This window comes from Saccostrea echinata, unplaced genomic scaffold (genome assembly GCF_033153115.1).
Source record: "Saccostrea echinata isolate AGI-Se365-2 ecotype Australia unplaced genomic scaffold, CSIRO_AGI_Sech_v1 ptg000009l, whole genome shotgun sequence".
NCBI classification, from domain to species: Eukaryota; Metazoa; Mollusca; class Bivalvia; order Ostreida; family Ostreidae; genus Saccostrea; species Saccostrea echinata.
This window is the reverse complement of record NW_026889758.1, coordinates 50,624,842-50,651,089: the sequence shown is the minus strand read 5'-3', so window position 1 is coordinate 50,651,089 and position 26,248 is coordinate 50,624,842. Positions and strand designations below refer to the sequence as shown.

At 34.4% G+C, this 26,248-nt stretch overlaps 2 protein-coding genes and 1 long non-coding RNA gene across 3 annotated transcripts in view; all 3 read left to right on the top strand.

Annotated features, from left to right (window-relative positions):
- LOC133183057 (uncharacterized) overlaps nucleotides 1-26,248 on the top strand; it is a 275,276-nt gene that overhangs the window by 176,857 nt on the left and 72,171 nt on the right. The gene's annotated exons all lie outside the window — the stretch shown is intronic.
- On the top strand, nucleotides 3,605-9,281 carry LOC133183031 (tRNA (guanine(37)-N1)-methyltransferase-like). Its single transcript, XM_061317951.1, has 4 exons — nucleotides 3,605-4,305; nucleotides 5,179-5,367; nucleotides 7,296-7,892; nucleotides 9,213-9,281. The coding sequence occupies exons 1-4, from the start codon at nucleotides 3,624-3,626 to the stop codon at nucleotides 9,260-9,262; spliced, it is 1,518 nt and encodes a 505-aa protein (XP_061173935.1). The 5' UTR covers nucleotides 3,605-3,623; the 3' UTR covers nucleotides 9,263-9,281.
- On the top strand, nucleotides 22,087-24,556 carry LOC133183033 (uncharacterized). Its single transcript, XM_061317953.1, has 3 exons — nucleotides 22,087-22,220; nucleotides 23,520-23,669; nucleotides 24,116-24,556. The coding sequence occupies exons 1-3, from the start codon at nucleotides 22,169-22,171 to the stop codon at nucleotides 24,319-24,321; spliced, it is 408 nt and encodes a 135-aa protein (XP_061173937.1). The 5' UTR covers nucleotides 22,087-22,168; the 3' UTR covers nucleotides 24,322-24,556.

The following is a 26,248-nucleotide window of genomic DNA, read 5'->3' as shown; positions in this document are numbered from 1 at the left end:
AACAACTCATACGTTCTCCACAAGATGTTACGTTTATGAAGACACCCTAAAAAGTAATTGGATTCATTTTCATAATGCAAACTATGTTGAAGGTCACCCTACTAAAAAGATGGGAACTAGACCCTGCACGAGGGAAGAAAAAACCGTGATGAAGGGTATATAGACCCTGGTGATTGGTATACAGAACCTGGTGATAGATAAACTGACCCGAGTGATGGGTCAAGAGACCCTGGTGATTGGTATACAGTACCTGATGATAGATAAACTGACCCTGGTAATGGGTCAAGAGACCCTGGTGATTGGTATACAGAACCTGGTGATAGATAAACTGACCCGAGTGATGGGTTAAGAGACCCTGGTGATTGGTATACAGTACCTGGTGATAGATAAACTGACCCTGGTAATGGGTCAAGAGACCCTGGTGATTGGTATTCAGAACCTGGTGATAGATAAACTGACCCGAGTGATGGGTCAAGAGACCCTGGTGATTGGTATACAGTACCTGGTGATAGGTATATAGACCCTGATGATAGTTATAGATGGTGGTGGGTATATACAGACCCTGGTGATAAGTATAGAGACCCTGGTGATAGGTATACAGAGCCTGGTGATGGGTATATACACTCTGGTGATGGGCATACACACTCTTGTGATAGGTATACAGACCCTGGTGATAGGTATATAGACCCTGGTGATAGATATACAGTTCCTGGTGATAGATTATACAGTCCCTGGTGATGGATATACAGACCCTGGTGATGGGTATAAAGACCCTGGTGATAGATAATACGGACACTGGTGATGGGTATACAGACTCTGGTGATAGGTACATAGACCCTGGTGATAAGTATACAGACCCTGGTGATGGGTATACAGACCTGGTGATAGGTATATAGACCCTGGTGATAGATAAAACGGACCCTGGTGATGGGTATACAGACCCTGGTGATGGGTATACAGACCCTGGTGATGGGAATATAGACCCTGGTGATGGGTATACAGACCCTGGTGATAGGTATATAGACCCTGGTGATAGCTATACAGTTCCTGGTGATAGATAATACAGTCCCTGGTGATGGATATACAGACCCTGGTGATGGGTATACAGACCCTGGTGATAGTTAATACAGACCCTGGTGATAGGTATATAGACTCTGTTGATGGGTATACAGACCCTGGTGATAGGTACATAGACCCTGGTGATACGTATACAGACCCTGGTGATGGGTATACAGACCATGGTGATGGGTATATAGACCCTGGTGACAGGTACATAGACCCTGGTGATAGATAATACAGACCCTGGTGATGGGTATATAGACTCTGGTGATAGGTATACAGACCCTGGTGATGGGTATACAGACCCTGGTGATGGGTATAAAGACCCTGGTGATAGATAATACAGACACTGGTGATAGGTATACAGACCCTGGTGATGGGTATACAGACCCTGGTGATGGGGATACAGACCCTGGTGATGGGTATACAGACCCTGGTGATGGGTATAAAGACCCTGGTGATAGATAATACAGACACTGGTGATGGGTATACAGACTCTGGTGATAGGTACATAGACCCTGGTGATAAGTATACAGACCCTGGTGATGGGTATACAGACCCTGGTGATAGGTATATAGACCCTGGTGATAGGTACAAAGACCCTGGTGATAAGTATACAGACCCTGGTGATGGGTATACAGACTCTGGTGATGGGTATACAGACCCTGGTGATAGATAAAACAGACCCTGGTGATAGGTATACAGACCCTGGTGATGGGAATACAGACCCTGGTGATTGGTATACAGGACCTGGTGATGGGTATACAGACCCTGGTGCTAGGTATACAGACCCTGGTGATGGGTATACAGACCTTGGTGATAGATAATACAGACCCTGGTGATGGGTATATAGACTCTGGTGATAGGTATACAGACCCTGGTGATGGGTATACAGACCATGGTGATGGGTATAAAAACCCTGGTGATAGATAATACAGACACTGGTGATGGGTATACAGACCCTGGTGATAGGTACATAGACCCTGGTGATACGTATACAGACCCTGGTGATGGGTATACAGACCATGGTGATGGGTATATAGACCCTGGTGATAGGTACATAGACCCTGGTGATAGATAATACAGACCCTGGTGATGGGTATATAGACTCTGGTGATAGGTATACAGACCCTGGTGATGGGTATACAGACCCTGGTGATGGGTATAAAGACCCTGGTGATAGATAATACAGACACTGGTGATAGTTATACAGACCCTGGTGATGGGTATACAGACCCTGGTGATGGGGATACAGACCCTGGTGATGGGTATACAGACCCTGGTGATGGGTATAAAGACCCTGGTGATAGATAATACAGACACTGGTGATGGGTATACAGACTCTGGTGATAGGTACATAGACCCTGGTGATAAGTATACAGACCCTGGTGATGGGTATACAGACCCTGGTGATAGGTATATAGACCCTGGTGATAGGCACATAGACCCTGGTGATAAGTATACAGACCCTGGTGATGGGTATACAGACCCTGGTGATGGGTATACAGACCCTGGTGATAGGTATATAGACCCTGGTGATAGATAAAACGGACCCTGGTGATGGGTATACAGACCCTGGTGATGGGTATATAGACCCTGGTGATAGGTACATAGACCCTGGTGATAGGTATACAGACCCTGGTGATAGGTATACAGACCCTGGTGATAGGTATATAGACCCTGGTGATGGTATATAAACTATGGCAATACATAAACAGACCCTGGTAATCAGTATACAAACCCTGTAAAAATAATTAATTTATAAAAGAAATATATGATAAATGCATAAATAAATCAATAAATAAATGCAAAAATAAATCAATCAATCAATAAAGAAATTAATAAAAATACGAATAAATGAACGCATAAATAAATAGATAAATAATGAATAAATAAATAAATAAATAAATAAATAAATAAATAAATAAATAAATAAATAAATAAATTAATTAATAGAATACGAAATAAATGAAGGAATGAATATAATAAATAAATAAACAAATAAATGAACTTCTTCATGAATTAATCAATTACTTAATTATTAGAATAATAAATAAATAAATAAACAAACAAACATGCATACAAATTAATAAATCAATGAATTAATTAATAGATAATTAATTAATGGATGGAATAATTAATAAATGAAGGAAAGAATGTTATAAATGAATTAAAAAAAAATACAAATATATATTTTTTAATAAATTAATCAGTTACTTAGTTAATTAATTATAAGAATGATAAATAAATGAATTAAATAAATAAATTAATTAATTAATAATTAAATAAATAAATAAATAAAAACTAACTGTAAAGTTGATTCATTTATTCTTCTGCTTTTTTAAATAAAAGTTGATCGAATTATGCAAAAATTTCTGCATCTGACTATAGTATCATTCCGCATTACTAGTTTCCATTATTTATTCCGAATTTCCTCTCTGCTGTTTTCCGATCTCGATGGAAAATTATTTCACGCATGCGCTCTGCCTGGTTATAGAGGCTGGTTACGAGATCCAAAACAACATACATATTATACCTCTTTGAAATGGTGCAACCCACGTGAAATGACAACAGAGCTAGTTAACTTTTGGAGGAGGTTTCTCACAAATCTGAGAGTGACAGAACAAAGAACACTTACAAGACAGTATAAAGGGGATAACATATGCTATTTGTACATATGCAATCCATCTTTGATCCAGAAATTAGCTTGTAAATTTGTTCATTATTTCGAGTTTGACAACTGGAAGGAAACCATAAATATGTCAGACAGTGACTCAATTTTTGATCCTCCAGAAACGGTTCGTGGAATGCAAGTTTTAGATAGAAGTTTATTTAGGAAAACTGTATCTATTCCAGGACTTGCAGTTCCTCAGAAGAATATTGGGCGACTTACAAAGGCATTGAAAAATGAAATCCTGCGCTTCAGATCTATTCAACCTGTTGTTGATCTAAATACAAAAGATGCACTTGCAAAAACTCACAAATTAATACTGTTTGATCCACGCAAACTAAAGTCAGTGGATGACTTTAATGAGAAACAGAGGAATATACTTGAAAAGTTTGATGTTGATGTTGGAAGTTTTTGCTTTTACAACTTTGATATGAAGTATGAAAACTGGGGCCAAGCAGAGGTTGTTAAAGCTGTGTTGCCGAAGGAATTGGACACAGTGGCAGGGTTTGCAATAGTTGGTCATATTGCTCACTTAAACCTCAGGGAGGGGACAGATGATTACAAACATCTAATAGGCAAGTTTAATTTATAATGTATAGCAAACTGTTTAGTCCAATTGCTAGTTTGACATAAGAGCAAGTAATCAAGATGCAAGATGAGGATGCAAGGGCCACAGTGTCTAAGTGAAAATGTAAAAGCGACAAAGCAAGGGAACAGTAGCATTAGGGCAAGGAACTGATTAAATAAGAACAATTCAAGTCCTGCTTTTTTGCCCTTGCAACTTTTCTGTTGTGATCTTGCTTTATTGCAGTAAATTAGGGCTGAAACGATAAGCCCCCTCCATGATACGATATGTATCACGATACCTGTGTCACAATTCAATTTTTTTTTTTCGATACGATACATTTTAAAAAAGAAACAAATCATAAGGTTAAAGAAAACATGTATTCAGATTTCAAAAGGCAAGTAAAAGGTGGTGATACAATAAAGAGCACTACTTGTGCTTCTGTAGATTAAAAGAGGACTTTGTTCGTGTCAATACTAGCAGTTACAGCTTGCTTTGAAACTTTCTCCATCGCCATTTTCTCCCTTGTGAGTGTCAAACTATTAAAATGAGGTCGAACCCAATCTATTTCAAGGAGTTACTGAACCCGATTATTAAAAAAACATATCAAACCAAAAATCGAGATAGTGAAGCGAACCTTGAATCAAGAAAATATATTGAACAATATTGATATTTCGGTGAATCATTTCAGCCCTACATTAATTCCTTCTTTTTTTTCCTTCACTTTTTCACTTACTTGCATTGTTTCTCTTGCTGTATCAGCTCCACTTTGTCACTTTAATTGAGGGAGAAGATTTGTGATTATACCAACCTTAATGCAATTGATTTGTCAAAACCTTTATAAGAAAAACTTTAAAAAAAAAGTATTTACCATTTCATTTAGGTCAAGTGATTTTAGACAAACACAGAATTATCAAGACTGTTGTCAACAAATTGAAGACCATTGACTCAGAATTCAGGAACTTTCAGATGGAGCTTCTGGCTGGAGAGGAGGATTATATTGCTACTGTGAAAGAACATGGATGTACATTTACATTTGATTTTTCAAAGGTCTACTGGAATACCAAATTAGGTAATTTGAAAGATGCTGTTATCAAATTATTGTCTTATGCTTCATCCAGTAAAACAGTATTTTTTAATGGGTTATAAATCCTTTATCCTTGTTACGGCATATCAAGATGTTCTACAAGCTTTTCCAGTTTTTAGCTCACCTGAGCCAAAGGCTCAATTGAGCTTTTCTGATCACATTTTGTTTGTAGTCTGTCTGTCCGTCTGTCTGTCCGTCTGTAAACTTTTCACATTTTCGACTTCTTCTCAAGAACCACTGGGCCAATTTCAACCAAACTTGCCACAAAGTATCCTTGGGTAAAGGGGATTCAAGTTTGTTCAAATGAAGGGCCACGCCTTCTTCCAAGGGGAGATAATTAAGAATTCGTGAAAAATTAATGGCATCATTAAAAAATCTTCTTCTCAAGAACCACTGTGCTTGAAAATATGAAACTTATGTGGAAGCATCTTCAGGTAGTGTAGATTCAAGTTTGTTCAAATCATGACCCCTGGGGGTCGGTTGGGGCCACAATGGGTGATCAAAGTTTTACATAGGAATATATAGGAAAAATCTTTAAAAATCTTCTTCTCAAGAACAGCAAAGCCATGATTGGTCATATTTACAAGGAAGCATCCTCAGATAGTGTACATTCAAATTTGTTCAACTCATGACCCCTGGGGGTCGGTTGGGGCCACAATGGGCGATCAAAGTTTTACATAGGAATATATAGGAAAAATCTTTTAAAATCTTCTTCTCAAGAACGGCAAAGCCATGATTGGTCATATTTACATGGAAGCGTCCTCAGATAGTGTACATTCAAATTTGTTCAACTCATGACCCCCGGGGGTGGGGTGGGGCCACAATGGGCGATCAAAGTTTTACATAGGAATGTATAGGAAAAATCTTTAAAAATCTTCTTCTCAAGAACAGCAAAGCCATTATTGGTCATATTTACATGGAAGCATCCTCAGATAGTGTACATTCAAATTTGTTCAACTCATGACCCCCGGGGATAGGGTGGGGCCACAATGGGCAATCAAAGTTTATCATAGGAACACATAGTAAAAATGTTTAAAAAAAACTATTTCTTAAGAACAGCAAAGCCATGATTGGTCATATTTATATGGAAGCATTCCTAGATAGTCTACATTCAAGTTTGTTCAAACATGACCCCTGGGGGTCGGGTGGGGCCACAATGGGTGATCAAAGTTTTACATAGGAATACATAGGTTAAATCTTTAAAAATCTTCTACTCAAGAACAGCAAAGCCATGACTGGTCATATTCAAATGGAAGCATCCTCAGATAATGTAGATTCAAATTTGTTCAATTCATTGCCCCCCCCCCCCCCCCCCCCCCCCCCCCCCCCCCCCCCCCGAGCCACTTTTATATTTAAACTTTTCAACCTTTCAAGACTGAACTGATTTCTGCTTTTTCCTAGCCATAGTGCTCAGGTGAGCAATGTGGCCCCTGGGCCTCTTGTTTTGTTTTTTTTTTCAATGTATATGTGTGTAAGATAGTATGTAGTTTGAATTCTTTGGATGAAGCTTAATGCAAACAACTGATTTTAAGTAGATTTGATTTACATATTTTTTTTATGTAAACAAAGAAATGACTTTTACATCAGTGCATATGAAAGGTTTATATATATGTAAGATAAAAACTCCTTATTAACAAAGGTGAAGGTTATTATATTGTGCATTTATTGTTGTTTCTTGTATTATTGCATTTCATTTGAAAGTTTGTTGCACATTGTTTGGTATTCCACTGTTTTTCCATCTTCATAAGCCAATGGAGAGCAGAGTGGACCAAAAACCCATGGCTTGCAAGAAAGTGGTCTTCACCAGGATTTTTGCCAAACTTATTAGTTTTCTAATGTTTTCCATTTATAAACAGAAAATGGTAAATTTAGACTGTCCATTTAACATGTATTTTCAATTTGTATTTTCATAGGTACAGAACATAATCTAGTGGTTTCTCAGATGCAGGGGGAGGATCTGGTTTTTGATGTGTTTGCTGGGGTGGGACCTTTTGCAGTACCTTGTGGGAAGAAGGAAATAAAAGTGTTTGCAAATGACCTAAATCCAGATTCATATGAGAGTTTAAAACTGAATGTGGCTAAAAATGGAGCTAATTGTCAGAACAATGTTCAGTGTTTCAACATGGATGGCAGGGACTTTATAAAGCAGATATTTTTTAAAGAAATGGAAAAGAGGTGGAGTGATCCGTCACTGGAGGGAAATGTTCATGTCTTGATGAATTTACCAGCACTAGCTGTGGAATTCCTGGACAGTTTTGTGGGGCTTTGTACTCGTTCAAGATCCAAACCAAAAGATCACAGTTGTCTGCCCTTTGTTCACTGTTATTATTTCAGCAAAAGTGAGGATCTGGAAAAGGATACTAGAGAGACTGTGGAAAGAGTTTTAAGTTGTACTTTGGATGAGTTTAAGATTAGACAAGTCCGCAATGTGGCACCTGGAAAGGAGATGATGTGCATCAAGTTCAGAATCCCAGAATCCGTCTTGTTTAGGGGAAATTTAACAACAGAAGGTAAAATTTGGCAAAGAGTTCAGCAGTAGTGTTTAAAATTTCTGAATAAAACATAGGTTTCTGAATGTTTTCATCCCCCAGTAGTTGAAAATTTTGGGGCATGTAGTTTTTGCTCTGTCTGTCTGATTGTTTGTCTGCAAAAGCTTTAACCTTGCCCATAACATTTGATTGGTTGGAGCTGGGGCTTTCATACTTTACATGTGTATTTCTTGTGATAAAACATTTCTTTGGGTACCAACATATTTGACCTTGACCTTGGAGTTTGACCCACTTTTGCAAAATTTTACCAAACCTTAACCTTTGCCTTAACTTTTGAACAGTTGGTGCTAGGGCTTTCATACTTCTCTTGTGTATTCCTTAAGACGTTTTATTTGGTACAAATATTTTTGACCTTTACCTTGGAGTTTGACCTACTTTTAAAAAAACATTAACCTTGGCCATATGTTTTGAATGGTTAGAGCTTTCATATTTCGCAAGTGTACTCCTTGTGATAAGACCTTCCCTTGGGTACCAACAATTTTGACCTTTTGACTTTGACCTTAGAATTTACCTACTTTTGAAAAACTTTAGCCTTGGCCATAACTTTTGAATGGCTGGTGCTAGGGCTTTTACATTTCACATTTGTTTTTCTTGTGACAAAATCTTAAGGTACAGAAAATTTTGACCTTTTTGACTTGACCTTGGAGTTTGACTTACTTTTGAAAAACTTTGCTTTGCTTGTATCATTAAGCTTCCTCCACGATACAAGGTTCATGATTTCAAGGACTGGGTCAAAATCCAAGCACTTGTCATGGTCTCTACAAACTCTGTATAAGGTGGGGACTTTTTCGGGAGTGGGGGCAAATTTTGACCAAATTATAAGGTTCATTTAGTATGAATATCCTTTGCATAAACAAAGAATGAATTTTGCAGTCTTCATCTACCAACATGATGATAGTATAAGGAATATTTTAGCATTTAACCCCCTCACCCTTTCTAACCAAAGAATTTCCCTGTTAAATGTTTGGACGTATTAAAAGTGATGACAAAACTTTTTCACATGAGTTCAGTTTCATTTTTCTTTCAAGAATAAAGTGGCGTGAATTAAAAAAATTAAAATGGCAGAGGAAACTCTGTGTGTGTATGTGTGAGGGTGTGTGTGAAAAAGTTGGTTTTGTCAAACCAATCAAAATGAAAATATAAAGTATCAATTGCAGGATTTTAGATCTTTTGAACTTGGATTTTGACTTGTGTTTGAGAAATTTAAACTTTCCCCAAGAGCTGCCATATGAAGGGTTTCTTGTTTTTAACTATCATTAATGATCTTGTTTTATTTTCCAGAGGATGGCCCAGCAGCAAAGAAAATATGTTGTCACCACAGCCATGATTAAACTTTTTAAAAAGCTCTCATTTTTTTTCCTTTGTCTTCAAAACTTTTAGTAGGAGACTGGACAAAAAAATAGATATTGTCTCATCTCCTTTCCCATTTATACCTGTGGCGATCTATGACATTGATGACAAATTCTTAATCAAAAATCATATGCATTTCTTAAATCTGTAAAGATTTAACATACCTTTCCATTAACTATCCCAATTTTGAATGGAGAAGATTAATTTTTTAGATAACCTTACCCGAAGTTAAACAACTGAGTGTTAACTGCTGTCAGTCTTTGATGGTAGCATATCACAGGGTTCATACAGCCCAGGATCATTATTTTTTCAAACACTTTTCCTGCACTTTTTAAGGCTATTTTTCAAGTACTTTTTGGTCACTTTTGGACAATACAATGATGCTAATTAAAAAAAGATACAATATATTGATTTGACTGGGTCAAAATCCAAGCACTTGTCATTGTCTGTACAAAGTTCTGAGATTAATAATTTAAGGATGTCTACTGAAAAATTTTATGACAATGGATTATTTGTCCTACCATTGGTTTACAGTTAGATGATTCACTTTTGGTAATCATTGACATAAATGACTTAGGATCTGCAAATACCCACACCCATTTGTGTAAACTAACTATTTCACTTAATTACTAGTAATTCAAGTGAATACAATGCAAAATGAATAACAACAAGGGCGCTGTCAAATTGAATAAATAAATAAATATTATCAGCCCAAGATTTTTGCTTCATCTCGGGCATTTGCAAAACAGGAATCAACCAGCATTATTCATATATTCAATATAATCAATTTTGATTAAGTGGTTAAACAATGCTGATTTAACATTAAACTTTAGGTTAAATTATTTCTTTGCACTGCTTTGCAGTTGTCGCGTTGTCGAAAACTCATTTGCAGAGTTGGAATGAATCGTTTGATGAAAAATCAAGACAACATACTCTGTTGACTTTATCATTGTGTAGTGAATAACTGATCGCAAGAAATTTCCATTCTGCTAATTGAAGAGAATTTACATCAAAGAATATTGCAACACATTGCAGTTCAATACAAAATGGAAGTGAAGGGATTTGCACTTCTTACTCAAGTTAGACAACTCAACATGTCTTTTTGAAGTATGCACATACAGCGTTGGTCTCAATCTGGATTATATGTATGTTAATACATATATGGCGTATCTGAGCTAAACAATAAAAAACACGAGATTGAGTGTAGATAAAGACGATATATGTTATTTACGTTCAAATTAAAATTTTCACCGATTTTGAGATTGAATAACCTCGTATTTCCATAGTAAAGACTTCAAACTGTGTCTTTTATTTAAATGCGGAGTCGGTAAATAATCAGTTATTGTTTTAAATTTCTAATATCGATTGAAACGTGATTGATTTAAATTGCGTAATTTACAGGAAAGTCCTATATTAAACAAATACATGTAGAAAGATCTTTTTAATTTTAGTTAGTCTGAACTTAATTATAAAAAATACGCCATATATGGCTTTAAGCAGCACCATGCAAATTGTATATTATAGAAGTCTTTAGTGTCCTTAAACAGATAACCAGCTATCAGCTTAATCTCGGTGGAGATTCGGCTGGGCTAGATATTTGGTCTGACGCCCACCGATGGGCGTCAGACCAAATATCTAGCCCAGCCGAATCTCCACCGAGATTACTATCAGCTAACAATGAATGGGACAGTTGTTAAATGAAAGAGTAACTTTCTATCATCATGTAGTCACCGCTAAACATATATTATGCATAGGTGTTAAATTAAATCCTATGCTTAAAAAAATCGACCGTTTTCTTATTCCCATTTAAATTATGAGGAAAAATTTCCAGTGAAGTTTTGCAACAACGACTAGAGTTCTTATTTCATTAATTTAATTAATTTAGAATTCATAAGATGTTTACATTGTTTATTAGAAAAAAATACTAGAGGAATGGAACCACCCCCACACCCGAAAGAGCCTATTGCTACTTTTGTTACCATGGTTTTCATGTGTATATGCTTTTCATATATAATTATTCTAATTTGGTAAAGAAGATGGGTGAACAAGGCGTGCAGAATGCCTATAGCTTCAGATATTGAAAAAAAAAATCATATTCAATTTGCGAGTTAAGCATTTAAAGTATAAAGTTCTCATTATTGAAATTTATGACATTATGGTCAACAAAACTTTTCTGAGAGAAAAAAAAGATCTTAAAAAAATAAAATGGTATTTGTGGGATTCGAACCCCTAACAATAAAAAATCCGGAGTATTATATACAGCTCCTGATGAATGGTGGCATTTAAATCATGTTTGTGATGTTGTGATATGACCCTTGACTTTTCAAGTATTTCTCGGAAAAATGCGAATGCTTTGTCATAAAAGTGTACTTTTAAGGAATAGTGGGTCTTTACTCCATGTTTTTGTAAACCAAAATATGTATATTTTTACGCAAACCTTTAGGATTAATTTTCAAAAAAATAGAGCGAGAACCCACTCATATCGAAAAATTTTGTTAAAGTGTGAGAAAATTATCCTTCATGAAAAATATTTATCTACATTAGTTCACAAAGCCTGCTAGAGTTTTCACGCTTTCGATTGACAGCGAGAACGGTTTCTGGTCACGTGATGACTAGAGTTTAACTCACAAAACAGTTAGAAAAAAAATAGAGCGAGAACCCACTCATATCGAAAAATTTTGTTAAAGTGTGAGAAAATTATCCTTCATGAAAAATATTTATCTACATTAGTTCACAAAGCCTGCTAGAGTTTTCACGCTTTCGATTGACAGCGAGAACGGTTTCTGGTCACGTGATGACTAGAGTTTAACTCACAAAACAGTTACTATTCAAAGACTGTAACAATGACTTTGTATTATATTCTTCACAACAGAAAGAAAAGTTTTGTGTCGTTTTTAATTCAACAATGAGCATGTGCCTTTTTTAGTCACATCCTTGTAATTGCTATATCTTAATTCGTACGAAAAATACATTCTTAATCATTGTAAAGAATAAGTTTTCTTACTATTTTGATCTTACAAAATTAACACGATCACAACTCTGATTTACGCAGACAATACATTAGTTTCAAGAACAGAAAATATATTAAGATTCAAAAATCTGAGGTAAAAATTTATTTTAAAAAGAACACTATATCAATATGTTTCCCTTAGAATACCAGCGATTTATTGGAGCAAGCATAAGGTTCACAGGTTGCATATGCAGTACAATGCATGTACATGCATGTGCAGATACATGAAGCAGGTTTGTTCACGTGTCTTTATTGCCTGAAACAAGCAGAAATATTAGCCCACCACCACCCTCCAGAAATCTCCAATTTATACTTATCTCTCAAATGCTTAGCAGTTATCTTGTGAAATTTGCATAAGGTAACTCTGGATGTACTCAAATGATCTCCCTTTGAACGACGTAAGTACAACGTTCATTGGAATAAAGCTAATGCAAAGAGTCGGTGACGAGATGGCGAGAGTTCATCTTGAAAAAACACCCAAAGTACTGTTCAAAGACTACAAAATTTCCCTGACATTAAGCCCTTCTAAACAAGCACGATATTAAGATCTTCAAAACAAGCTCGAATTCGTTAAATGTTACAAAGATTTAGTGTTAATGCATTTCAGATTTTACAAATGCACGTAGTATATTGCCAGGAAAGGTAAACAAAATAAATTTCATAATATACTTTACCTTACACTTGAGTCAGAAATGTTATTTTCAGAAATAAATGGCATCAAAATCGACTGAATAATAAAATGGAAGTTTATGTCTATTGTGAATTTTTGAGGCCAATTGAATTCTCTCTCTCTCTCTCTCTGATTTCATACTTGAAATTTTGCTTTGCACCAAAGGAATTAAAGTATAAATGCACACAGTTGAAAATCAATTGCCCTTGAATGAACATAAGAAATATCAAGTAATCTTCATTGGTATGTTGAACAAGTATTTTGCAGCAGTGGTGTCTTGGGATTTGAAGATTTTTATTTGGCTTCGGTTTGTGTCTGATGTGGTTAAAATAATATGTGGATTTCACAATTATTTAGGCCTCAAAATTATTTACGCATGAGCTTTTTGTCAAGATTACGAATTTCACGCAGTCTGATACATCGTAGATGATAAATTTCATAAATTTTATTATTAAAAAAGTAATCGGGGGTTCTTTATTGATTTTGTAACGGCAATGCGAAGTAATGTATGTAAGATGAATGTAAAAATGCAATTTTGTGACCGTTTTCATGAAAAATATTCATCTACATAAGTTCACAAAGCCTGCTAGAGTTTTCACGCTTTCGACTGACAGCGAAAACGGTTTCTGGTCACGTGATGACTGGAGTTTAACTCACAAAACAGTTACTATTCAAAGACTGTAACAATGACTTTGTATTATATTCTTCACAACAGAAAGAAAAGTTTTGTGTCGTTTTTAATTCAACAATGAGCATGTGCCTTTTTTAGTCACATCCTTGTAATTGCTATATCTTAATTCGTACGAAAAATACATTCTTAATCATTGTAAAGAATAAGTTTTCTTACTATTTTGATCTTACAAAATTAACACGATCACAACTCTGATTTACGCAGACAATACATTAGTTTCAAGAACAGAAAATATATTAAGATTCAAAAATCTGAGGTAAAAATTTATTTTAAAAAGAACACCATATCAATATGTTTCCCTTAGAATACCAGCGATTTATTGGAGCAAGCATAAGGTTCACAGGTTGCATATGCAGTACAATGCATGTACATGCATGTGCAGATACATGAAGCAGGTTTGTTCACGTGTCTTTATTGCCTGAAACAAGCAGAAATATTAGCCCACCACCACCCTCCAGAAATCTCCAATTTATACTTATCTCTCAAATGCTTAGCAGTTATCTTGTGAAATTTGCATAAGGTAACTCTGGATGTACTCAAATGATCTCCCTTTGAACGACGTAAGTACAACGTTCATTGGAATAAAGCTAATGTAAATGCAAAGAGTCGGTGACGAGATGGCGAGAGTTCATCTTGAAAAAACACCCAAAGTACTGTTCAAAGACTACAAAATTTCCCTGACATTAAGCCCTTCTAAACAAGCACGATATTAAGATCTTCAAAACAAGCTCGAATTCGTTAAATGTTACAAAGATTTAGTGTTAATGCATTTCAGATTTTACAAATGCACGTAGTATATTGCCAGGAAAGGTAAACAAAATAAATTTCATAATATAATTTACCTTACACTTAGTCAGAAATGTTATTTTCAGAAATAAATGGCATCAAAATCGACTGAATAATAAAATGGAAGTTTATGTCTATTGTGAATTTTTGAGGCCAATTGAATTCTCTCTCTTTCTCTCTCTCTCTCTCTCTCTCTCTCTCTCTCTCTCTCTCTCTCTGATTTCATACTTGAAATTTTGCTTTGCACCAAAGGAATTAAAGTATAAATGCACACAATTGAAAATCAATTGCCCTTGAATGAACATAAGAAATATCAAGTAATCTTCATTGGTATGTTGAACAAGTATTTTGCAGCAGTGGTGTCTTGGGATTTGAAGATTTTTATTTGGCTTCGGTATGTGTCTGATGTGGTTAAAATAATATGTGGATTTCACAATTATTTAGGCCTCAAAATTATTTACGCATGAGCTTTTTGTCAAGATTACGAATTTCACGCAGTCTGATACATCGTAAATGATAAATTTCATAAATTTTATTATTAAAAAAGTAATCGGGGGTTCTTTATTGATTTTGTAACGGCAATGCGAAGTAATGTATGTAAGATGAATGTAAACATGCAATTTTATGACCGTTTTCATGAAAAATATTTATCTACATAAGTTCACAAAGCCTGCTAGAGTTTTCACGCTTTCGACTGACAGCGAGAACGGTTTCTGGTCACGTGATGACTAGAGTTTAACTCACAAAACAGTTACTATTCAAAGACTGTAACAATGACTTTGTATTATATTCTTCACAACAGAAAGAAAAGTTTTGTGTCGTTTTTAATTCAACAATGAGCATGTGCCTTTTTTAGTCACATCCTTGTAATTGCTATATCTTAATTCGTACGAAAAATACATTCTTAATCATTGTAAAGAATAAGTTTTCTTACTATTTTGATCTTACAAAATTAACACGATCACAACTCTGATTTACGCAGACAATACATTAGTTTCAAGAACAGAAAATATATTAAGATTCAAAAATCTGAGGTAAAAATTTATTTTAAAAAGAACACCATATCAATATGTTTCCCTTAGAATACCAGCGATTTATTGGAGCAAGCATAAGGTTCACAGGTTGCATATGCAGTACAATGCATGTACATGCATGTGCAGATACATGAAGCAGGTTTGTTCACGTGTCTTTATTGCCTGAAACAAGCAGAAATATTAGCCCACCACCACCCTCCAGAAATCTCCAATTTATACTTATCTCTCAAATGCTTAGCAGTTATCTTGTGAAATTTGCATAAGGTAACTCTGGATGTACTCAAATGATCTCCCTTTGAACGACGTAAGTACAACGTTCATTGGAATAAAGCTAATGTAAATGCAAAGAGTCGGTGACGAGATGGCGAGAGTTCATCTTGAAAAAACACCCAAAGTACTGTTCAAAGACTACAAAATTTCCCTGACAGTAAGCCCTTCTAAACAAGCACGATATTAAGATCTTCAAAACAAGCTCGAATTCGTTAAATGTTACAAAGATTTAGTGTTAATGCATTTCAGATTTTACAAATGCACGTAGTATATTGCCAGGAAAGGTAAACAAAATAAATTTCATAATACACTTTACCTTACACTTAGTCAGAAATGTTATTTTCAGAAATAAATGGCATCAAAATCGACTGAATAATAAAATGGAAGTTTATGTCTATTGTGAATTTTTGAGGCCAATTGAATTCTCTCTCTCTCTCTCTCTCTCTCTCTCTCTCTCTCTCTGATTTCATACTTGAAATTTTGCTTTGCACCAAAGGAATTAAAGTATAAATACACACAATTGAAAATCAATTGCCCTTGAATGAACATAAGAAATATCAAGTAATCTTCATTGGTATGTTGAACAAGTATTTTGCAGCAGTGGTGTCTTGGGATTTGAAGATTTTTATTTGGCTTTGGTTTGTGTCTGATGTGGTTAAAATAATATGTGGATTTCACAATTATTTAGGCCTCAAAATTATTTACGCATGAGCTTTTTGTCAAGATTACGAATTTCACGCAGTCTGATACATCGTAGATAAATTTCATAAATTTTATTATTAAAAAAGTAATCGGGGGTTCTTTATTGATTTTGTAACGGCAATGCGAAGTAATGTATGTAAGATGAATGTAAAAATGCAATTTTATGACCGTTTTCATGAAAAATATTCATCTACATAAGTTCACAAAGCCTGCTAGAGTTTTCACGCTTTCGACTGACAGCGAGAACGGTTTCTGGTCACGTGATGACTAGAGTTTAACTCACAAAACAGTTACTATTCAAAGACTGTAACAATGACTTTGTATTATATTCTTCACAACAGAAAGAAAAGTTTTGTGTCGTTTTTAATTCAACAATGAGCATGTGCCTTTTTAGTCACATCCTTGTAATTGCTATATCTTAATTCGTACGAAAAATACATTCTTAATCATTGTAAAGAATAGGTTTTCTTACTATTTTGATCTTACAAAATTAACACGATCACAACTCTGATTTACGCAGACAATACATTAGTTTCAAGAACAGAAAATATATTAAGATTCAAAAATCTGAGGTAAAAATTTATTTTAAAAAGAACACTATATCAATATGTTTCCCTTAGAATAACAGCGATGTATTGGAGCAAGCATAAGGTTCACAGGTTGCATATGCAGTACAATGCATGTACATGCATGTGCAGATACATGAAGCAGGTTTGTTCACGTGTCTTTATTGCCTGAAACAAGCAGAAATATTAGCCCACCACCACCCTCCAGAAATCTCCAATTTATACTTATCTCTCAAATGCTTAGCAGTTATCTTGTGAAATTTGCATAAGGTAACTCTGGATGTACTCAAATGATCTCCCTTTGAACGACGTAAGTACAACGTTCATTGGAATAAAGCTAATGTAAATGCAAAGAGTCGGTGACGAGATGGCGAGAGTTCATCTTGAAAAAACACCCAAAGTACTGTTCAAAGACTACAAAATTTCCCTGACATTAAGCCCTTCTAAACAAGCACGATATTAAGATCTTCAAAACAAGCTCGAATTCGTTAAATGTTACAAAGATTTAGTGTTAATGCATTTCAGATTTTACAAATGCACGTAGTATATTGCCAGGAAAGGTAAACAAAATAAATTTCATAATATACTTTACCTTACACTTAGTCAGAAATGTTATTTTCAGAAATAAATGGCATCAAAATCGACTGAATAATAAAATGGAAGTTTATGTCTATTGTGAATTTTTGAGGCCAATTGAATTCTCTCTCTTTCTCTCTCTCTCTCTCTCTCTCTCTCTCTCTGATTTCATACTTGAAATTTTGCTTTGCACCAAAGGAATTAAAGTATAAATACACACAATTGAAAATCAATTGCCCTTGAATGAACATAAGAAATATCAAGTAATCTTCATTGGTATGTTGAACAAGTATTTTGCAGCAGTGGTGTCTTGGGATTTGAAGATTTTTATTTGGCTTTGGTTTGTGTCTGATGTGGTTAAAATAATATGTGGATTTCACAATTATTTAGGCCTCAAAATTATTTACGCATGAGCTTTTTGTCAAGATTACGAATTTCACGCAGTCTGATACATCGTAATAAATTTCATAAATTTTATTATTAAAAAAGTAATCGGGGGTTCTTTATTGATTTTGTAACGGCAATGCGAAGTAATGTATGTAAGATGAATGTAAAAATGCAATTTTATGACCGTTTTCATGAAAAATATTCATCTACATAAGTTCACAAAGCCTGCTAGAGTTTTCACGCTTTCGACTGACAGCGAGAACGGTTTCTGGTCACGTGATGACTAGAGTTTAACTCACAAAACAGTTACTATTCAAAGACTGTAACAATGACTTTGTATTATATTCTTCACAACAGAAAGAAAAGTTTTGTGTCGTTTTTAATTCAACAATGAGCATGTGCCTTTTTTAGTCACATCCTTGTAATTGCTATATCTTAATTCGTACGAAAAATACATTCTTAATCATTGTAAAGAATAAGTTTTCTTACTATTTTGATCTTACAAAATTAACACGATCACAACTCTGATTTACGCAGACAATACATTAGTTTCAAGAACAGAAAATATATTAAGATTCAAAAATCTGAGGTAAAAATTTATTTTAAAAAGAACACTATATCAATATGTTTCCCTTAGAATACCAGCGATTTATTGGAGCAAGCATAAGGTTCACAGGTTGCATATGCAGTACAATGCATGTACATGCATGTGCAGATACATGAAGCAGGTTTGTTCACGTGTCTTTATTGCCTGAAACAAGCAGAAATATTAGCCCACCACCACCCTCCAGAAATCTCCAATTTATACTTATCTCTCAAATGCTTAGCAGTTATCTTGTGAAATTTGCATAAGGTAACTCTGGATGTACTCAAATGATCTCCCTTTGAACGACGTAAGTACAACGTTCATTGGAATAAAGCTAATGTAAATGCAAAGAGTCGGTGACGAGATGGCGAGAGTTCATCTTGAAAAAACACCCAAAGTACTGTTCAAAGACTACAAAATTTCCCTGACAGTAAGCCCTTCTAAACAAGCACGATATTAAGATCTTCAAAACAAGCTCGAATTCGTTAAATGTTACAAAGATTTAGTGTTAATGCATTTCAGATTTTACAAATGCACGTAGTATATTGCCAGGAAAGGTAAACAAAATAAATTTCATAATACACTTTACCTTACACTTAGTCAGAAATGTTATTTTCAGAAATAAATGGCATCAAAATCGACTGAATAATAAAATGGAAGTTTATGTCTATTGTGAATTTTTGAGGCCAATTGAATTCTCTCTCTCTCTCTCTCTCTCTCTCTGATTTCATACTTGAAATTTTGCTTTGCACCAAAGGAATTTAAAGTATAAATACACACAATTGAAAATCAATTGCCCTTGAATGAACATAAGAAATATCAAGTAATCTTCATTGGTATGTTGAACAAGTATTTTGCAGCAGTGGTGTCTTGGGATTTGAAGATTTTTATTTGGCTTCGGTTTGTGTCTGATGTGGTTAAAATAATATGTGGATTTCACAATTATTTAGGCCTCAAAATTATTTACGCATGAGCTTTTTGTCAAGATTACGAATTTCACGCAGTCTGATACATCGTAAATGATAAATTTCATAAATTTTATTATTAAAAAAGTAATCGGGGGTTCTTTATTGATTTTGTAACGGCAATGCGAAGTAATGTATGTAAGATGAATGTAAAAATGCAATTTTATGACCGTTTTCATGAAAAATATTCATCTACATAAGTTCACAAAGCCTGCTAGAGTTTTCACGCTTTCGACTGACAGCGAGAACGGTTTCTGGTCACGTGATGACTAGAGTTTAACTCACAAAACAGTTACTATTCAAAGACTGTAACAATGACTTTGTATTATATTCTTCACAACAGAAAGAAAAGTTTTGTGTCGTTTTTAATTCAACAATGAGCATGTGCCTTTTTTAGTCACATCCTTGTAATTGCTATATCTTAATTCGTACGAAAAATACATTCTTAATCATTGTAAAGAATAAGTTTTCTTACTATTTTGATCTTAAAAAATTAACACGATCACAACTCTGATTTACGCAGACAATACATTAGTTTCAAGAACAGAAAATATATTAAGATTCAAAAATCTGAGGTAAAAATTTATTTTAAAAAGAACACCATATCAATATGTTTCCCTTAGAATACCAGCGATTTATTGGAGCAAGCATAAGGTTCACAGGTTGCATATGCAGTACAATGCATGTACATGCATGTGCAGATACATGAAGCAGGTTTGTTCACGTGTCTTTATTGCCTGAAACAAGCAGAAATATTAGCCCACCACCACCCTCCAGAAATCTCCAATTTATACTTATCTCTCAAATGCTTAGCAGTTATCTTGTGAAATTTGCATAAGGTAACTCTGGATGTACTCAAATGATCTCCCTTTGAACGACGTAAGTACAACGTTCATTGGAATAAAGCTAATGTAAATGCAAAGAGTCGGTGACGAGATGGCGAGAGTTCATCTTGAAAAAACACCCAAAGTACTGTTCAAAGACTACAAAATTTCCCTGACAGTAAGCCCTTCTAAACAAGCACGATATTAAGATCTTCAAAACAAGCTCGAATTCGTTAAATGTTACAAAGATTTAGTGTTAATGCATTTCAGATTTTACAAATGCACGTAGTATATTGCCAGGAAAGGTAAACAAAATAAATTTCATAATACACTTTACCTTACACTTAGTCAGAAATGTTATTTTCAGAAATAAATGGCATCAAAATCGACTGAATAATAAAATGGAAGTTTATGTCTATTGTGAATTTTTGAGGCCAATTGAATTCTCTCTCTCTCTCTTTCTCTCTCTCCGCAAGAAGCCGTCGCGCAATAGACATTTAGTGGAATTTCTAAAGACGTGAATGGAATCAATGGATATATAATTTTAGGAGGATTTTCAGTGGACATTTTAGCCGAAGAAAAATTGGTGATCTGTAAAAATTCAATGGACATTTTAATGGAATATCTTTTCGGAGATTTTTTTTATTCTTTTAAAACAATCAATGTAAAGTCAGAAATTGACTATTGGTCAAGAAATTTTAAAATTACTACGTTTACAACTACCGGTATTACTGTGGTTTAGATTTAGATATTCATACAGGTAAATACCTGTACATATTCATCTGTAATTACAAAACTGAACAGCATCGGAAGTAGTAGAGATATAGTTTATGAACGAATCGAGGGAAAAGGATTAAATTCAGTACAGAGCTCAACAGTGTTCAAAGATTACTAAAATCTGATGTTGTTTCTTCAGATGTTCTGTTAAGCACTGCAAAACTCGTATCCTAATTGATTTTCTCCCTTAGAAAGTTCTCCCTTATAATGTATAGTAGGGTATTTTTGTGTGGAACGGTTATTTTGGGGTTTTCTCGATTTTTTCCTAAGGTACACATAATGAATCAGTGTAATAAATATAATTTGTGAAAAAAATGTCCAACAAGCCCGGGGGTTGAATATCCGGGGGGGGGGGGGGGGGTTCCAGTCCACAAGTACCATACACTTTTATATATAGTATTCCCTTTAACTGAAATAGTACAATATTATTGTTGAAATGAGTATTGTCATTTACAAATTGTTATACTATCCATTGGCATATCTTTTCTTTATTATTGTAATAATTTCATACTTGTCTGTTATGGGCTCTAAATTAGAAAATAAATGTTCTGCATGTTCTGTTCTGTTCTGTTAGTACCTGTGATGCTTCCATATTAGATACATAATCCATTCACTGTACGTTAGCCCCAAATACTGCCTAGTTCGTTTCGAACGGTCAGGGGGTCAGGACTCATGACTGATGTTATGCTTGATTGCCTTTACGTTTGTCCAGAAAAAGCGTGTGTATGTGCGGGGGGGGGGGGGTTAAATTGATGTATAATTTGATTTCTGAATGTAACGGGGGAAAAAACATGAATCTAAGTAATAATTACCGCAAGTTTGCTTACATATACACTTGCAAATAATTCATTCAGGAATTAAAAGGTGACCTGCTTTTGCCTTGTTTTGCATACCTGCCGTTTGTATACCTGTCGTATAGCAATAATTCAGCTTGTCATTTTGTCACTGCCTCGGTCTGGGCTTGAACATACGTAGCCTGGGGGTTAAAACTTTCAAACGACCTTCAATTGTATTTTCTGCATCTAGTGGATCTTCTCTTAAAGATGGAGAGATTTCTCGCAGTTGCCCTCCTCGTGGTCTTGTGTTTTGCCTCAGGTAAGTCGTTCACATGGATTCATTTTCTTTCCTATATAATGTCCGTTCCTTTGAACATTCCGAAGAATTAACAACATCAACACAATTTAATGTGACCTTTTCGTGTACTTTTTTTGAGACAAACCGTTTTGTTCTCCCAAGTTTGTAAGATCTAAATCCTACATCAAAATATCATTTATTGTAATGAAGATTTCGCCTTTGTGTATTGAGAGTAAGTCTTCTATACTTAATAATTTTGATCTGTGAAAAAATACTAGAGGTAGCCAATATAGGTAACCAAGATCATATTTTTTGTATATGTTATAGCATGGATGTGAATGTTGTAAAATAACGTTTTAAAATTAAACCCGCCGTGGTATTTTTTTTTTTCCAAATCGAATTTTAAACTTCAAAAACTATGCTGAACATATATTGAAATTGCACATAGGAGGCAATTTCAAATTAGAAAGGACACAACCAAACTGAAACACGACCTAAAATTAGTAATATTTTATTGTGTCGTATATTTGGTATTGGGGGGGGGGGGGGGGGGCATGCGATCCCTTCAAACCTGTACATTCAACCTTTACACTATCTCCATTAAAGAAATCTCGGACAATTTAAGGTCAATGTATTTAGTCGTCAGCAAATAATGACATCTCAAGCTTAACATTATTGTGTCGATTTATCGCCAATTTAATTTTCTTTTAATATACACGTGTAAGAGGTGGGGGTGGGGGTTACAAAACTACAGAAACTACTTCGGTGGGTTGCAGTTTTAGAAGAAAAGGGCAAAAATTTTGGACAATTTGTGTTTAATAATTTATTCTTTATATGTACGTGAATTGCGCTATTTTTATTATAACAAGTGATGCCTTCAAGCAATTATACTTTCATATATGAATTTTTAATATCGTGCAACCCGCTAGGAAAGTGTTCTTAGTCACCTTTGAGGTGTTTTGCGCAATCTAATTAAATTCTTAAAGTTGGTTAGGTCAGCTAGAATCTTACTTCAATGGTGGAAAACTTGAAACAAAGTATTAACTATAAAAAAATTTAAAAACAATATTTCATAATATTTTAAAAAATTACTTCACCCGTTTTTTTATTATTATTATTATTATTATTATTATTATTATTATTATTATTATTATTTCATAAAAGTCTTTTCTATGCCGTTTTATACATTTGATGGCCAGTACCTTATATATAAATCATAAAGAATTCTTCTATGTTACATCAACGTTTGTCAATCTTTCAATCTTCGTGAAGGATTTGGTGGTTATTTTTTAAAATTATTAAATATGTTTGGAATTTCAGGCCGTGCTATAAACTGTATAACCTGCGACTCATTGAAGGATGTGCAGTGTGGTGACCCCTTCACAGCCGACCAGGAAAAATACATCGTTAAATGTAAACCAACAGAAACTTACTGTGGAAAAATCGTTAGCACGGAGGATAGTAGATCTGGTGAGTGTTTTTGTGTGTGTGTGTGTGTGTGTGTGTGTGTGTGTTTAGAACAGTGGTCCCTGTCTTATTCAGGGTTAGAAGGGAAGAAAGGTTGCCAAATCGTGCTTTGTGCAAATACTGTGCATTCAGTAGAGGTCGCGTTCGAATTTTATGATTTTTAAAATGTGCAAAAAGTGGATATCTATTCTACATATTGCTTCACACTTTTCTTTGCTACTTTAGAAGCTTCCCAGTTTTTTTTAATGTTTGGTCGATATATGTGTTTTGATTCATAAGGATTTTTTTATAACAAATGTGGAAGTTTTACATGTAAAAAAAAAAATGAGCATGAACTTCACTATAATGACTTTGTTTAAATCAAACTTTTAATAAAAAGTTTTAGGTGAGTAATAACTGTGATCTTGATAGCTCTAGTGAATAAATTCCCATTTTTTTGTACTTTACAGCACCATTCGTGAAGAGAAGTTGCGTGGAAGATCGAAGCAATGAGAACTACACATGGACACCTCCTGCCGAGTGTGAAGAATTGAACCTATTGACAACTTGTTACTGCAAAACCAGTAGATGTAATTCAAGTGACAGGAGTGCAATCTGCCTATTATTATTGGCCTTTTCAGTTGTTTTTGCTTTCATGATCAGAAAAAATTATTAAAGACACTTTGATATAGATTTTTTGAAAATTCTTTTTTGTAATATTTTGCATTCATTTTTTTCCCCAAATCTCAGTATTGTTCAGATTTATTTCTAGGATTTTTCAAATAAAATTCTTTTACGGAATCATGATTTTCTCACCACTGTCAAGATTTTTACATGTATTCAGATATCATCAAAGTATTGTATTATACCTATCAAAATATGACCGACTTTCAAATAAACGAAAAAAGAAACTTTTTTGTTTTGTTTGTTTGTTGTTGTCGTCGTTTGTTTTGTTTTTGTTTTTTTGCTTTACCTTTGCTTTCTGGTGTACGCGTCTCTGTCATTTTATGAAGGCCTTTATTATAAAGTTCGTACTGGATACTTTGTACTTGAAAACTACTGGCCAGAAGTTTTTGTTTGTTTGTTTGTTTTTTAAAGAATTGAACCTCAATAATCAAGAAAAAATAGACTCCCTAGTGTTAAAAAATTATGAACATATTTTCTGATTAGGAACACGTCATGATCAGTTATCAAGTATTGGGGTAATCGAATAGGAAGAGAGGGGGGGGGGAGAGAGAGAGAGAGGGTCGACATGTACTTGAGAGGATCGAATGGAAAACTGAATATCTGAAAAAAACTTAGTTAAAACACAATGCACAAATTTCACACAAATGATTAATTTATGTTTGTGGACTTTCAGCGGTTAAAGACTGAAAAACCACTCAGAATATAAAAAAAAATGAGACGGTTTTTATAGGATTCGCAGGTTTGTCATTGCGAAATCCAATGCTTACCGAGAGTGCATTTTCTCATTTTATCGATCTGGCACATCTGGTTAAATCAGTTCTGTTGATCCGATCCGGCTGTGACATTACACAATTATTGCTGTTTTTGAGGTCAATACGATGATTTAGCCACCTTAGGAGTACAATATTCTGTGCATGCGTGTATCACTTTCGGTCCGGACGACATCTCATAACGCCCTTTGAGCTTTTGCAATGAAATTTTATATCACAACAAAAGACCCCTATTGATTTTTAGGTCAAAGGTCAAGGTCAGAAATTCATATATTACAATAAAAAAAAGGTTTCCATATTATAATAACTTGAGTTTTAAGCTTTTTCAATGAATTTTTACATCAAATTAAACTCTCAATGTCTCAATAAAAGACATCTACTGATTTTGAGGTCAAAAGGTCAAAGATCAGGGTCAGAAATTCATATTCTGTCTATGTGTAACACCTTCGTTCCGGACTCAAAGAGCCTATTGATTTGAGGTCAAAAGGTCAAAGTTCAAGGTAAGAAATTCATACAGTGCAAAAAATGATTTCCCAATGAAAACTTAAATTTTCTTTGAGCTTTTGCAATGAAATTTTATATGATAACCCCAGCAATGACTTAAAGAAGGCACTTTTGATTTTGAGGTGCACATGGTACATGAACATTTAAACTGTTGACCTGTTGGAAACTGTTGGAAAGAGTGAATTCGAATACTTAAAGTCACTTGTTAGAGTTCAAGTTCATAGTGCCTTAAACAGTTAAATTGGGTTTCATTAGTTTCAATTAGAAGAACATTTACATATGAATTAAAATATCATGTTAATTTTGTTCATACACATGCGCAAACTATTGCGGCAAATCTTTAATCTCTTCACAATCTTATTAATCTCGACTTATAAACTACTTCCACAGCTTTACATGTTTTTATATTAAATATTTTGTTTTTATAGACGCCCACCTCGAACAGGGAGATATTCCCTCACTTAACCGCTTAAGGTATGTCATTAGTAAGAATAATTTGACTTAATTAATATTATAAATAATATTTACACATAAAAACAATGCTCCTAATACGGACTGCGCTGTTTTGTTGGAATCGAGTTTAAATTTAGTTTTCCAGTTTAATACATCCGGTGTTGAGTTACTTTTTTTGGAAAAGTACAA

Coding starts and splice junctions, on each gene's coding strand:
- LOC133183031 (XM_061317951.1), top strand. CDS start 3,624: ATGACAACAGAGCTAGTTAACTTTTGGAGGAGGTTTCTCACAAATCTG. Junction 4,306..5,178: donor TGATTACAAACATCTAATAG/GCAAGTTTAATT, acceptor CATTTCATTTAG/GTCAAGTGATTTTAGACAAA. Junction 7,893..9,212: donor GGGAAATTTAACAACAGAAG/GTAAAATTTGGC, acceptor TTTATTTTCCAG/AGGATGGCCCAGCAGCAAAG.
- LOC133183033 (XM_061317953.1), top strand. CDS start 22,169: ATGGAGAGATTTCTCGCAGTTGCCCTCCTCGTGGTCTTGTGTTTTGCC. Junction 22,221..23,519: donor GGTCTTGTGTTTTGCCTCAG/GTAAGTCGTTCA, acceptor TTGGAATTTCAG/GCCGTGCTATAAACTGTATA. Junction 23,670..24,115: donor CACGGAGGATAGTAGATCTG/GTGAGTGTTTTT, acceptor TGTACTTTACAG/CACCATTCGTGAAGAGAAGT.